The sequence below is a fragment of the Rhododendron vialii genome, chromosome 6a, assembly GCF_030253575.1.
Source record: "Rhododendron vialii isolate Sample 1 chromosome 6a, ASM3025357v1".
Classification (NCBI taxonomy): Eukaryota; Viridiplantae; Streptophyta; class Magnoliopsida; order Ericales; family Ericaceae; genus Rhododendron; species Rhododendron vialii.
In genome coordinates this window covers 27,163,857-27,178,562 of record NC_080562.1, presented here as the reverse complement: position 1 = coordinate 27,178,562, position 14,706 = coordinate 27,163,857, and the positions used below count along the sequence as shown (strand labels likewise).

Genomic DNA, 14,706 nt, shown 5'->3' with positions numbered 1-14,706 from the left:
CATGGCGGATTTGCTCACTTCATATTTTGGTGTCTGCGGGTATCCAATGGTGTGTGGCAAATACGGCATATGTATTTCAAAGGTGCAATGTAGTTGTTTTGCGGGAAGCAGTAATGAAACAGAAATTTTTAAGCCAATAAATTACAAGCAAACAAACCGCGGATGCTCCCTTGTTACACCCATTTCTTGTAATCATTCTCAGTATCACAGTCTTTTGGAGATTAAGAATATTAGTTACTTCAACTTAAATTGGCGATACATATACACCAATATGTTGGATAAAAAAACAGGATTGGAGGATTGTAAAAATGCTTGTTTGAGAAATTGTTCTTGCAAAGCAGCTTTATTCACGGATACATCATCCAATTTTCGTACATCGCCAGGTTGCATGTTATTGTCTGAAGTTTTTTCTCTTATAAACGACGAGGGAGAATACGACAACACCTCTATATTTCTTAAAGTGCAGAATTCTCCAACCAAACAGCCATCGCCTGGCACAATCAACCTGGGATCTAGTCTTGGAGCTTTGTTTGGCATATGTCTTTTGGTTGGATCTTCCATTCTAGTTTTCAAAAGGAAAAGAGAACTAGAGGAATTTGATGATGAGTTCTCTGTTGATAAAGTACCGGGGATGCCTACCAGATTCTCATACGGTGATTTGAAAACCGCAACCAATGACTTTAAAAATAAGCTCGGGGAAGGAGGATTTGGGTCAGTCTTTCAAGGGATGTTGAGTGATGGCACCGAAGTAGCAGTGAAGCGTCTCGCCGGTATGAGTAAGATCAAGAAGTCATTCTTAGCTGAAGTTCAGACAATAGGTAGCATCCATCATGTCAATTTGGTGAGATTGATTGGATTTTGCGCTGAAAACTGTAATAGGCTTCTAGTCTATGAATACATGTCCAACGGGTCCTTGGATAGATGGATATTCAAAAGACGTCAAGAGCTCACTCTTGGGTGGGAATCCAGAAGGAAGATCATCGCAGATATAGCCAAGGGACTAGCCTATCTCCATGAGGAATGCCGACAGAAAATATATCATTTGGATGTCAAACCCCAAAACATCCTCTTAGATGAAAATTTCGTGGCAAAAGTTTCTGATTTTGGATTGGCAAAACTAATTGATAAGGACCAAAGTCATGTTGTAGCGACATTGGGGGGGACCCCAGGCTACATGGCTCCTGAATGGTTGAGCTCAATTATCACAGAGAAAGTAGATGTTTATAGCTTTGGGGTCGTGGTCTCAGAGATCTTGAGCGGACGAAAAAATTTGGATAGGTCTCAGCCAGAGGAAGAGATGCATTTAGTAGGTTTATTCGCAAGGAAAGCAGAAGAGGGACAACTTTTGGATATGGTCGACAAATACAATGCTGATATGCAATTACATGGAGCAGAAGTGGTGGAGATGATGAAGCTTGCTGTGTGGTGTCTACAAAGTGATTACCGGAGGCGACCTTCGATGATAGTGGTGGTTCAGGCCTTGGAGGGTTTCGTCAGTGTCCAAGACAATTTGGACTTTAACTTCACAAATGCTCCAGCAAGAAGAACAATGGCAGCAACCGGTGAAGACATGGATGCAATTCATGATGGCACTACATTATTTGCATCGGATCTATCAGGGCCGAGGTGAAGGCAAGTTTCTATAAATTACGTTTACAAAATAAGTGGTCCTATCGGAAGCTTCTTCTAAGTTGTAATTTCACGTTTAAAATATGTTATCCGTTACTCCTTTGTTTTTATCCTCAGTTGTTTTCCTACTTTATTGGTGAACAAGTTCAAAAATGCTTGGACTTGGTCATTACTTGATGCATATATTTAGCAACCCAATGAGTGGATTTGGAAACCTATTGCTTCTGGCACTCTTTGGTGGACTTGATATGATCTCACATAAAGTTTCTGCTATGCTTCGAAACTAATGACGAGAGCATAATGTGGAATATGTATATCCATGAAACGATGAAAGAATCATGCGCTAAATGAATTCAAGAAACTCCATACATTCTTTGCTGTGCAAGAATAGCAATTGGCTTATGCTATACTCCTTGTATATTTTCATATGGCTGGGGTGATCCTTCAAAGGGACATTGGATGATTCTATTTAAAGTCACTCTCTTAAAAACGATGAGATCCGGTGCTATGGTTTTCGTTGAAGTGCAGGAATCTCTAAAGAAACAAAGGCATGCCCCCTTCAGTAGTGTCATACTTAGAATAAACACAAGAGTCGCATCACACTAATTTGGTCCCTCTTGAAAATGCCTAACAGATTTTGTTACACTAGATTTCACTAGCTCAACAAGGCTCAACGTATGTGTTGGTATGAGTAACTTGAGACTGCTACCCCATCAATGTAAATCATAAATGTGCACAAATATGGCTGAATACGAAGGAACTTGAGAAACTTACCAGCTTCTCTGTTGTGTCGAATAGAATCCAAGCTGAATTTGCATCAATGAACTCAACTATGACTTGTCTACCAGTGGAATTTTTACATTTGCCTCAGTTGTGGATCCTCTCTTGATATTTACTGCTTCTAGGGACCGTTCCATCTTTTGCACGAGCTTTTCATTGCCCTTCTTTCGACGGTAAGTTTTGGGAAAACAAAAGCTTTCATTACGTAAATCAAAGCAACGTACAATGTTGATCAGCGGTGAATTTGCCAGCTATTTGCTTTGTGAGTATCAATTTCTATATTGTATCATGGAGTTATTGATTGATTTGGCGATGGATCACTTGGTTTGGCATTTGGACTAAGGAATGCAGTAAATTTGATTGTGTAACTCTAAAAAATCGGGAGTTGATTAACGAACAAAATACATTTCCGTCTGCCTCTTATTATGCTCTTGACATGACTTCAAGTGGATTGGAGATTCTAAACTCCAACCTAAAGTTGGAGAACAAAATGTTTAGTTTTGGGCTATTTCTGGACACAAATGTGATAACTCAAATTCCTTAAGATTCATCCAATGCTCGATCTGGTAGTTGACCTGGAAATCCCAAATTGGTTTAACAAGTTGACCGGGATATTCAGTTAGCTGTATTGCCATGACAATTCACTTTGTTCGACCAATCACAATAATGAGGATAAATTCTCAATTAGCAGTATTGCTATGAAAATTCACTTTTTCAACAAATCAAAATAATCGTTTCACGTCTATCACAGTGGCACGATAATAAAATCGTACGTTCTTTTTTAGTTGATCCTTGCATAAAGTAAGTAGGTAGTAATCTATTTTTTGTATGTCTATTACTATCATTTTCTAAAGGCACAAAAAACAAAATCGATTTAGAAGAAAAATTTAGGCCTTGAATTGTCCGTTGCCGAAGAGGGTTCAAAACATTGATGAATAGGTTCAGAAAGGAAATTTCAAGTAAAAATGATTTCAAGAGGAATGAAACAAAGTGATTAAAACTACCCCATCATTCCTGAAAATAAAAATTCTCCAAAATAGGCATCCAACTTTAGAATTCGTCAAGTGGTGTTACAACGATGCAGAAAACATCTGTGGGATATTAGTCAAAAAAGCCCAGATAACTATGCAAGTGCAAAGATTAGTTTCAGAGGATATGCTAATCCATTAGCTTTTGTCCAATATCATCTTCCTTCATCTCTGATTCATCTATTTACAAAATATGACACGGAGCCCTGCAGTCGAGATCCAAACTCAATAAATATTACTTGTAGAAAAACACCAAATTGAAACGGTAGCAATCACATTTCCATATACAAAGTGTGCATCATCGATCATCTCTAACCCTCTACAAAATACTATCCTTTTCGTTTCAACTAGTAGAGCGATATACAGATACGCAAAAGCGGTTCCATCGAAGTAGAGATTGATTCTCTTTTGTAGGTAAAACCACTAAAATCATCAACAATGGCTCACAAGTCACAACTGAATATAGTGCACTAGCAGACTAAAAGGTCTCAGAGACTCAGATGATGAGCTCGAGCTTGGAAACGACTTTCTACATGGACGAGATTGATAAATACCAAGCTTTTACAAATATTCTGGCAACATTTCCATCTGGACCCGTCTTTTTGCGGAAGGAAGTTTGGCGTACAACAAATAGACGTACCAAATTTCATTCGAAGTCGGTACATGAGATTTCATCACGTAATCACCACTCACTTAGAGGACGTTTCGCTAACCAATAAGTTATGGACAACTTCTTGTCGTCCAAAATTGTCAAGTTGTTTCCCCCAATAACCTATAAGTTGTAGATGATATATGAGTGGATGAAAAGGAAAAAGGGCAAATTTTCGTAGTAGTCCCTCTAGTTTTACGGTTATCTCAATTTCATCCATCTAGTTTCAATTGCTACCAAATAAACCCTGTAGTTTGTTTTACGTTCCAAATTGGTAAAATTTTTAACACCGTTAATGAAACTAACGAAAAAATATGATTAAAAAATTAAGTGCTCCAATTTTCAATCCGGTTGAACCAGTGCGAAGATTTAATTTTTTTTTATCATTTTATCCTAGATGGTCGTAATGAATTTTTGGCTCTAATCCCTTTCAACGAGCACCCGAAGACTTCTTATTTAGTTTCAGAGCTCCATTAGGGTGCTCATTGAAAGGCCTTAGGCCATCCACAGTGGTATAATCAAAAATGGATAACCAAAAGTTGACACATCAGCTTTTGATTATTCACTTAAGAGGTTACTAAGCTTAACAACGTTGAGGTTCACAATGGTCACTTCTAGTCTATAACCAAAATAAGAAGTCCACTACAATTTCACACAATCTATCTCTCCCCCTCTGTTTCCCGCCATTCACTTCTCTCCATTATGTTTTTTTTTTGGGCAAAAATATATCGAACATATGCCATATGGTGTTCTTCCTAGTGTTATTTATCAAAACACCGAAACTTTTTTTTTCTTTCTATTCCTGTAGCCTATATCACAAATCCACCACTCTCTTAATCTTTCAAAAAAAAAATCAAATGTGTTCTTGAAATTGGAAAATAATACAAGGTTCTTCCTTCTTCTTCTCTTTTGCGAGGTTCTTCATTTACTAAACTATAAGGGGAGGAACAAAAAAGAATAACTACTTTTTAGTCGAAAAATTTATTTATTTTGCTAAAAAGTAATTATTTCTCAAAATACTTGGGTAAAAGTAAAAAAAAAAAATTTCGATTTCTCTCGTCGAAATGAATCAATAACCCATAAAAGTTTGGTACAAAATTAACAAATGCGAAAAAAAATCAAATAAAGACAATTTTCAGATTTAGGTTAAGTTCATAAGAATGCAGCCTAAAATAGAAACGGAAAAGAAGAGTGAAATACCATAATCTGGCAACGATGGGTTAAATTGTAGATGATCGAGAAATATGAGCTTCACTTTTGGAAGAAAATAAAGAGAAACAGTTTGTGGTTGAAGTGAAAAAGATATAGAGTATGTGAAGAAGAGAAGAAGAAAATACTAGTTGAAATACGTGTGTATATAAATTTTGGAACCAATTAACTTATGTGGTGTGGCGTTCACAAATTTTGATTATTGAAAAAGGTTGTTAGTTTTGGTTATCCAAAGTCTAAAATTTGATTATTTCTAAGGATGTTGTTAAATTTGATTATACCATTGTGAGCCATTTTTTGCACCAATATTGTTAATTTTAACAACAGTTGACTTTTGATTATACCACTGTGGATGGCCTTAGAGCCCGTTCCAGAACACCTTCTTAAAAAATAAGTACTTATTTCACATTTTCAAACTCAAAAATAATGTAAATAAAAAATAACTTTTAAATTTTTTTTGCACCGTATTAAAGATCTCAATGAGATCTTTCAAACAAGATCCATATTGCATATTTTTAGATTTCAATAAGCTCATCGTTTTTTAGCTTGAAATTGCCTTCTTAAAAAATAAGTACTTATTTTGCGTTCCGGAACGGGGCCTAGAGTCAAAAATCCATTATGACCATTTAAAATAAAATGATTAGAAAAATAAGATCTCCGCACCGGTTCAAACGGATTGAAAATTGAAACACTTATTTTTTTACACCGTTTATATATTAAAAAATATAGTTAAAAAATAAAATGTTCTAATTTTTAATCTGTTTGATCATTTCATTTGCACCAATCAGAAACGAGATTCTACTAGTAATGGCTAAACCAAGTCTGCGTTTGATCATTTCATTTGCTAATATCACCATCTTCATCTATTTTTTTCCACACACAACTTGCACGGTGTAAAACTGTTATGCTCCACTCTTTAGAGATCATATATATTGAGAAATCGGTCAAATCACAATTAATGACATAACCTCTTTTGGATGATTTCCCAACTTTATAATTGCATACACACGGCTCACACCAATTTTTACTTTGTCTCGAACGAAGAGAATACAAGAGTTACATCGACTATGGTGTATTGCAAATATTTATAACCTTGAGTTTACAGCATTAATTATCATAATGTTAATGAAGCGCAAGCCAAATCAAATCAAGCCTCACAAACTACATAGATCCTCCGTTTATTCGTCTATCCATTTTCTCACATTCATCCGTCAACGGACTCCTTTTTTTGACATTTCCTCACATTAATGATGGTGACCTCAAATTGAACGACTAAATGGGTTGCAAAGAAAGAAAGCAAGCTAGCTTATACGTTTGAATGACTGATTAAAGGAACGAACAAGGAAATTCGGGATTTGCATCTAATAAATTTATGGTGCATATATAATATTATAAAATTAATACTAAAAGAATAAAAACTTAGCATTGGTTATTACGCAGTTCCTCCGCTCCAATGGGAAAATACATTACTATTTCTATCTCAACCTACTATACATGAGATTTCATCACATAATCACCAATCTCTTGGACACGAGCAAACGTACAGTAATGGTACAGATATCCAGTGCCGGCTCATAAGTTTTGGAGGCTGGAAGCGAACATCTCAAATGAGGCCTCCCTATATTTTTTATACAACAATTGGTCTACAAAGAGTTTCATAAAAAAAAATTTACATTACAAAAGATGTACCAAAACAAAATATAGGCATATAATTATCCCAAAAAAATACAACCATTATAATATCTCAAAATTCATCATTTAAAAATTAGTCTTCTAGCACTTTTTGCTGCAAATGTATTAATGAAGTCTTCATAGTCAAACTTCTTCACCAATTCCTTCTTGATGGATAATACAAATCAATCCATTTAATCTTTCTTGAGACATGGTTGACCGAAGATAATTTTTGATCAATTTTAACTTTGAAAAGCTTTTTTTTCCCAATGCAACTGTAACCTGTATAATCAACAATATTCTGTATGCAACTCCATGCATTCGGGAAACAACCATCCAATTGGGCCTATTTTGTGTAAAGTATAAATTTATTTGGATCATATATACGTACGTATATATGTAGGGGTCCTAAAATTTTGGGGCCCTCATTTTTTTTTGCCTTTTTTTGGGGTCCGAATCGCATTCTTCTATGGCTTCCCATATCAGCCGGTCCTACAGTTATCAAATATATAAGAGGGAAAAAATGAACGGAGTTACTCATTTTATTTGAAATACTTTGTTTAGGGTCTTTAGCAAAAATCAGCTCAATCAGATACCGGTAAAGACGTTTACAAAACTTCCAACTTTGTCCCAGAATTCAGGCTAGCTATAATTCTGGAAAATATTAATTTACAGAACGATTGATAAGGGCTACATATAAAGAAATTTTAAACTTCACCATTAGATTGGATCATTTGTGTGAGATCCGTAGTGGACCCCATACGACGTTGTACACCGTATGCACAACTAATGGTTTGTACGACCTAGGCTCCAAGAAAGCTCGTGCCCCTCATGACGTCACATATACCCACCTCTTGGTTGATGTCATGCATGACTCACCGAGTGCTGTATGGACGGGCTCAACATGACTGAGCTTCTCCTCCAGATATCTACACTGATCCTCTGTCTTCACTTGGGTCGGACTTATTCGGTCTGGCCTAGACCTAGCTCCAGAGACGAGGAACTAATGAAGAGAGATCAGCAAGGGTCCAAGAGCAAATTCGGTAGGAGCCTCCGCAAGAGGGATAGGTTAAAATTAAGGAAAAATTTTATAAATGGTCCCTCTAGTTTGCATGAATTCTCATTTTTGCCCCTCTAATATTAATTTTATCAATTTTAACCCTATAGTTATAATTCCATCTCAATTTCGTCCCTCTCCTTGATGCCGTCAATGAAACAAACAGAATTAAAGGGCAAAATTGTCATTTTCTCTCATAGAAGGACTAAATTGAGATTTTCTGTAAACCAGATGGACTATTTCTAAAATTTTACTTTCGTTTTTTGCAAATAAAATTAAAAAAAGACCATAAGTAATGTATTTGACAACTAAATTATTTTTTATTGGGTAATCAAACTATGTTGAAAAATTTTATATTTATATTTCAATACACATTACAAAAATATTAGAAAATGCACAAATCAACCCCTTAGCTAAAATCTTTGTATCATATTCTTATAATCTCCTTATTTTTTTTACCCGATAAAAAAAATGTTCAAAATCCGTGTTTATTTGTTATATGACTGATCTTATGAGTAAGTCCCAAAATAAATACTCTTATACCCATGTTTTAATGTATTTGATCTCTTAATATTCAATAGTGTTTCATTGCTTAATTAAACACAATTACAAGATTTCTAAATACTACTGAACTTTTACTTTTTAATTATGTGACAGAGAAAATAACGAGATTGAAAATTCAATTGAAAAAAATACAATACCAAGACATTTAACATATGGGTTGTTTTTTGATTTTTCTCATATTTTTTGTGATATATATAATAAAAACTTTAAAAAATTTCAACATACTTTGATTTATTCAATATAAAATGAGATGAGAAATATATTACATATGCTGTATTTTAAATTTATTTGCAAAAACAAATGTAAAAAATAAAATTATAGAAATAGTCCCTCTAGTTTGCATAAAATCTCAATTTAGTCCCTCTGTGAGGAGAAATGACAATTTTGTCCTCCAATTCTGTTTGTTTCATTAACGCCGTAAGCGAGAGGGACGAAATTGAGACAAAATATAAATTATAGGGCTAAAATTAACACAATTGATACTAGAGGGACGAAAATGAGAATTCATGCAAATTAGAGGGACCATTTGTAAAATTAACCCTAAAATTAATTTCGACATTTGCTCTTGGATCGTCATAGCAGATGTGAGGGTGTGGGAGTGGTTATCCGTGATTCTTCGGGCAGATTCAGAGCAGCCCGTTTGGTTCATGTTCCAAATGTGTTTGATCCTTTGCTTGGGGAAGCTATGGCTGCTCGGGAGAGTTGTAAATTTGCAGAGGAATTGGGTTTTGAGCGCATCGTGTTTGAAGGAAATTCCAGGCAGGTGGCACAACTTATTTAGAGGCAAATGGAGGAACATAACAGATTAGCTGTGATTTTGGCAAATATCATCTGTGTTCGGTCTACTTTTACGGAATCTGTGGTGCAGTTTGTTCGTCGTGGTGGCAATGGAGTTGCTCATTGCTTGGCCCAGAGTGCTGTGAGAGGGAGTCATTCTTGTACTTCGGAATTTATCTCTCCTTCGTGGCTTTTGTCCTCCCTTAAGAGGGACAGATACCCTATTTGATGTTTTTGTCTTTGCTTCTTTTATAATCAAGATCTTATAATTTTGACAAAAAAAAACAAAGCCTTCTAATTCGACAAGTACCATTGAGACTGATTGTGAGGTGGACTTTGCACCTCCCCTTGATTACAATTTACAACTTACAAGGAACCAGATGTTGCAACTGTTCCTTCAGTGCTTTGGCGGCAAGGGTGAATTTGATTTAACATGTACATTTGAAACAATTTTGTGACGATTATCGTTTTCTCATATATGCATAATTTTGTATTTCCCACTTTAACCAAAAGATATCATGCTTCTAAGACTTCTTTTTTTGGCTCATTTGCATTTTTGGTAACACCTGTTCGTCGGTTGTTCCCCTCACATTATCAAATTCATATATTACCTTCTATTCCTATTTTTTGTACGGAAAAATAGAGTCGCAGACTTCTTTTGTCACACCCCAAAATGAGAAGTGACCGGCCATGAACCACAAGACCAAAGCTCGTAGAACATGCAGCCTAAAAAGAAATTATAAAAACTCTCAAGCAAAGATCCACCAAACAGTCAACCATTTTTTTTTTTATTCAGAACATCTCCAACCAATAAATTCCACAAAAAGAATGGGGCACAAACATCCCATGACCCAAATAAAATCCAGTGATCCAACAATAATAAAAGAATCCAAATGTCTGACAAAATATTTCAAATGCGGAAGCGATTAATAAAATAAAAATATGATGAGACACCCTAAGGAGGTCAATACAAGAAATCCCCGAGATGCCATCAGAGTCCTTGCCTAATTCCCCAACTTGCCTGAAAAGAAGTTGGAATAAATCCGTCAGCTGACGAGCTCAGTGAGTAGCAAAACATGTATATTAAATACAGTTCCAAAACAGGGATCAAAATAATTTACCGTGTCAACATAAATTTGGCATATGCGGTGAACAACAAAATAATCCATTAATCCAATTAACGATTCATCCGATAAGTCTTAATGGTGATCACAATACAACCTCCAACAACAGTGGGGAACCACAACCAAAATCAATAGTACCAAGTGCCAGTGAATAAATATCTCAAAATTGGATCCAATATCGAATCTTAGGGTCACCACGAGTAGGCAGTGGAACTTTTCCCAAAGAACGATCCGGTCAGTAACAACCATTGAGCATTAGGGTCACCGGCCTAATCCGGTCTCTTCCCTAATGGCCAGAGTCACCCGCACACAGAGGATTAATTTCCCTGGACTTCAAAAATATGTTCCCATCAATATCCACGAAGTTCTCACCAAAAGATTATTTGAACAACAAATGGTTTCACCGATACCGCATGCCAATTTAATATAATCAAATATAAACAATATGTGTTTCCAATTTCAATAGTAAATTTCTCAAAACAACAATTTAAGGGACACAAGGAAGTTCGAAAGTACATAACATGCTTAACCACTCACCTGGGTCCAAAAGTAATGCAACTCGAACACGCTAAAAGATGCTAACCTGAACCAAAGAACAATACGAAATAACTAACTTATTCAGATATACACTGAGTAGATATAGAATTCCAATTCTTGTTAAAATAAACCTAACCTGATCCTAATTACTACCACCAGTAACCACCAAAAATCCACCCACGAACTCCAAGAGCAAAACCATGATACCACCTGTTTTCTCTTCTAAAAAAAAAATCAGTTTGTCTACACCTAAACACTACTACAATAATAGATATGCGTCACACTAAGGAGATTCACAAAGATCACGGTTTTCAGTGAAAATGTGATAAAATGTGGTGCTTAAATTTTTTTATCTCAGTTTAAATCCAAAGCTGAGATAAAAAGTCAGTTTTAGGACGAAATAAAAGACATCACTCTTACGGTGAGATAAAAGAAAAACAACCTCACCCTTGCAGCGTGATAAAAGATTTTAGGGCAGAAAAAAATGAGATAAAAGATCTCGCTCTTTTGGCGAGATAAAAGAGAAAAGACCTCATCCTTGTGGCGTGATAAAAAAGAAAAAATACTTCACCCTTGTGGCGTGATAAAAGATTTTAGGGTGGAAAAGAATGAGATAAAAGATCTCATTCTTGTGGCGAGATAAAAGAGAAATGACCTCACCCTTGTAACGTGATAAAAAACTTTAGTGTGGAAAAAAGTTAGATAAATGATCTCACTCTTGCAGTGAGATAAAAAGCCTACCGATTTTGGCGCGCAGTCTGAATTTTCACCTGGGCAGGCTGATACTCATTTAGGCAGACTTTGAAAAGTTATGTGAGAAAAATGATGTTGTTTAAGAACTTTGAAAAGTTCTTTATTACAAAAGGTAAGAAAATAAGCCCTAATTACACTCATCTCAAAAAATCTTTACGTTTCATCTTCATCTTCACGCCCAAAGAGAGAGAGAGAAAGAAGAGACAAATCCCACAATTGGGTTCCACCAGTGCCGGTTGTTTCTTCGACGACGGGTGGACTGTTCCACTAGTGCCCGATTTTCATGTGGGCGAGCCGTGATCTTTATGGTTTATTGTAGTAGTGAAATTTAGTTATTTCGGATGTCTTCCAAGTATACGTTTGACTCATTAGGTAAAAAAACAATTATATTATTATGGCTTAGTCTTATCTGAAAATGATTAAAATCCAATTGAGAAGCCACCATTGAAATTGAAGTTCAATATAAACACAAAATCCATGTGAAATGGTTAGTTTATAAAAAAATAAAAAAAATCTAAAGTTTGTCTATAATGTTACAATCTGCAGGTTGTGATAATTTTCATAAAAATATAAAGCGCACACTACAACAAAAAACACTATTGTCTACTAAATTTACTAGCTAAAACTAAATTGTTCGCCTCAAGAAAATCTTTTGGTGACCAACAATTAATTTTGATTGCCAAAATATCTGTTGTTATATTTTTAAACAATGTTTATACATGTATTTTTATATATTTTAATATCATGTTAATTGCATTTCAAAAAATTCAGCAAATTTTAAGGGGAAAAAAAAATTTCTCACTTTAGGAAGTAAGTATAAATATTTTTGTTTTCCTAATGTAACAGAAATTCTTGACTAGCTTAGTGGTAAGAGCTTAGGAAATCAACTAAGAGTGCGTGGGTTCGAAACTTGGCAATGACAAGAAAAGATAGTCTAGTAGATACAAAGAAAAGATCACGCGCAATGGTTTTCTATCTCAGTTTATGGTGGTGTGATCATTTTGAACTTTCAACCACGGTTATAGACCGTGATCTAAAGTAACATACAATCACACCCAGAAAAAAGAAATGATCACGCCCAAGAGAAACAATCATGGCTTATAACCGTGATAAAAGAGAAACGATCACACCTTTTGGCTATGATTGTTTCTCTCTTTCAATCACTGTTTATAACCGTGATAAAAGAGATTAACTTATAATCACACCCAAATCCATCACGGTAGCAAGAGCGTGATGGAAAACTTACAATCACGGCCAATAGCTGTGATCTTTATGATTTATTGTAGTAGTGAAACTATATACACCTCACGTACGCACAACATTAAATCAAAACCCGAGACCATTTTATTTCTTCTTCCACTATTATTATTAAATCCACAGTCCCACACTTGGCCAATACTCCACGCCTCTTGATTCCATACCCAAACTCCACCGCTCCATAAGTCAATCTGATTAACAGAAAACGATTGATACCAAAAGAATGAAACTTAATTAATTAATCTCTCAGCAACCCATTGTTCGATGCCTTCCAAAAGTCCAACTCTACCCCAGCCCATGAACTACGAAGGATGGGAAAAGAACAAGAATAAAGGGGAAAAAGAAACGCTTACCCAATCGATCACCAATCAGCCGAACCCAAAAGTGCTTAGCTCTTCTACTCAGTTTCCTCGACTTCTTCTCTCAAATTTTTTTTATCTCAGATGTTCTCTCCAAATAAAAACCCTAGTACTCCGTGAAAATATCTCCTGACTTCCTAAAACTATCTACTACTCCCTATGTTATAGCTGATTAGTTAATTAGAATAAGATAGAACGTAACACAATTTATAATATTACCATCCGGTACCACTAGTTTACCCAAAATCAATTTCATACCCCAAATATTACAATCGTGTCAACAATATCCATAGCGCGCACAAATTAATTAGTTGGGACCCACACCATAACACTTCCAATTAATAATGATCCAAAATAACTAATAAGATAAATAAAAATTCTAGGCTGTAACATCTTTTTTTTTGCTCATTTGCATTTTTGGTAACACCTGTTCGTCGGCTGTTCCACTCACATTAGCAAATTCAAATATTACCTTCTATTCCTATTTTTTTGTACGAAAAAATTGAGTCGCAGACCTCTTTAAGTTTCCTTTATATATATACTTGCTACCTTGTGTTAAAATTAATGCTTTATTATCTTTTTGTAATTGGACCAAATGTTATGTTTGTTCGGGCTATATTTATATTTGTGATGGGCTAGTTTTCTTTGTTTTGTTATGGGCCCAATTGCTAGGTAAAGCCCAAGTCTATGTTATGTAATGAACCTAGTATATAAAGTGAAGTTCAAGGCTTATTTGCAAGGACACCCCTTCAACTGTCATAGTTTGTCAACTTCACCCCCTCAACTATCAAACTCAACAACTTCACCCCTTCAACTATTAAAACTCAACAACTTCACCCCTTCCGTCCAGTTTTGGTAAGAAATGTTAAGTTTAAAGGTTAAAATGGATGGAAAAACAGAATGGTGCCCAAAAATGCCCTGACTTGGGCGGGAAAATAATATTGGGTATTTATACATACCTCCCTCTGTTCTTCCTTTTACACCACCACAGACACCAAAAAAACCCAAATCAGACTCTCTCTCTCTCTCTCTCATCTCATCCTCTCTCACCTCCTCTCATCTCTCTGATCTCTCATATCTCTCTCACCCACCATCTCTCCAAAGCACCCACCAAAACAGGTTTGTCTCTGTAATCTCTACTGCTCTCTGTCTCTCTCTCTCTCTGTCTCTCTCTCTCTCTAATCTCCACTGATCTCATCTCTCTCACCCACCGTCTCTCTCTCTCTCTAAAGGTCAGATTTCTGAAATTTCTCTCATCTCAGTCATATATATCTCTCCCCCACTCTCTTGCCCTCCCATGTCCCACTCTCCT

At 35.6% G+C, this 14,706-nt stretch overlaps 1 protein-coding gene across 1 annotated transcript; it reads left to right on the top strand.

The window, feature by feature from the left end:
* Position 1: 1 nt before the first annotated feature.
* Positions 2-1,860, top strand: LOC131330002 (G-type lectin S-receptor-like serine/threonine-protein kinase SD2-5). Its single transcript, XM_058363457.1, has one exon. It carries the CDS (start codon positions 2-4, stop codon positions 1,628-1,630), a length of 1,629 nt encoding a protein of 542 aa, XP_058219440.1. The 3' UTR covers positions 1,631-1,860.
* Positions 1,861-14,706: the final 12,846 nt, after the last annotated feature.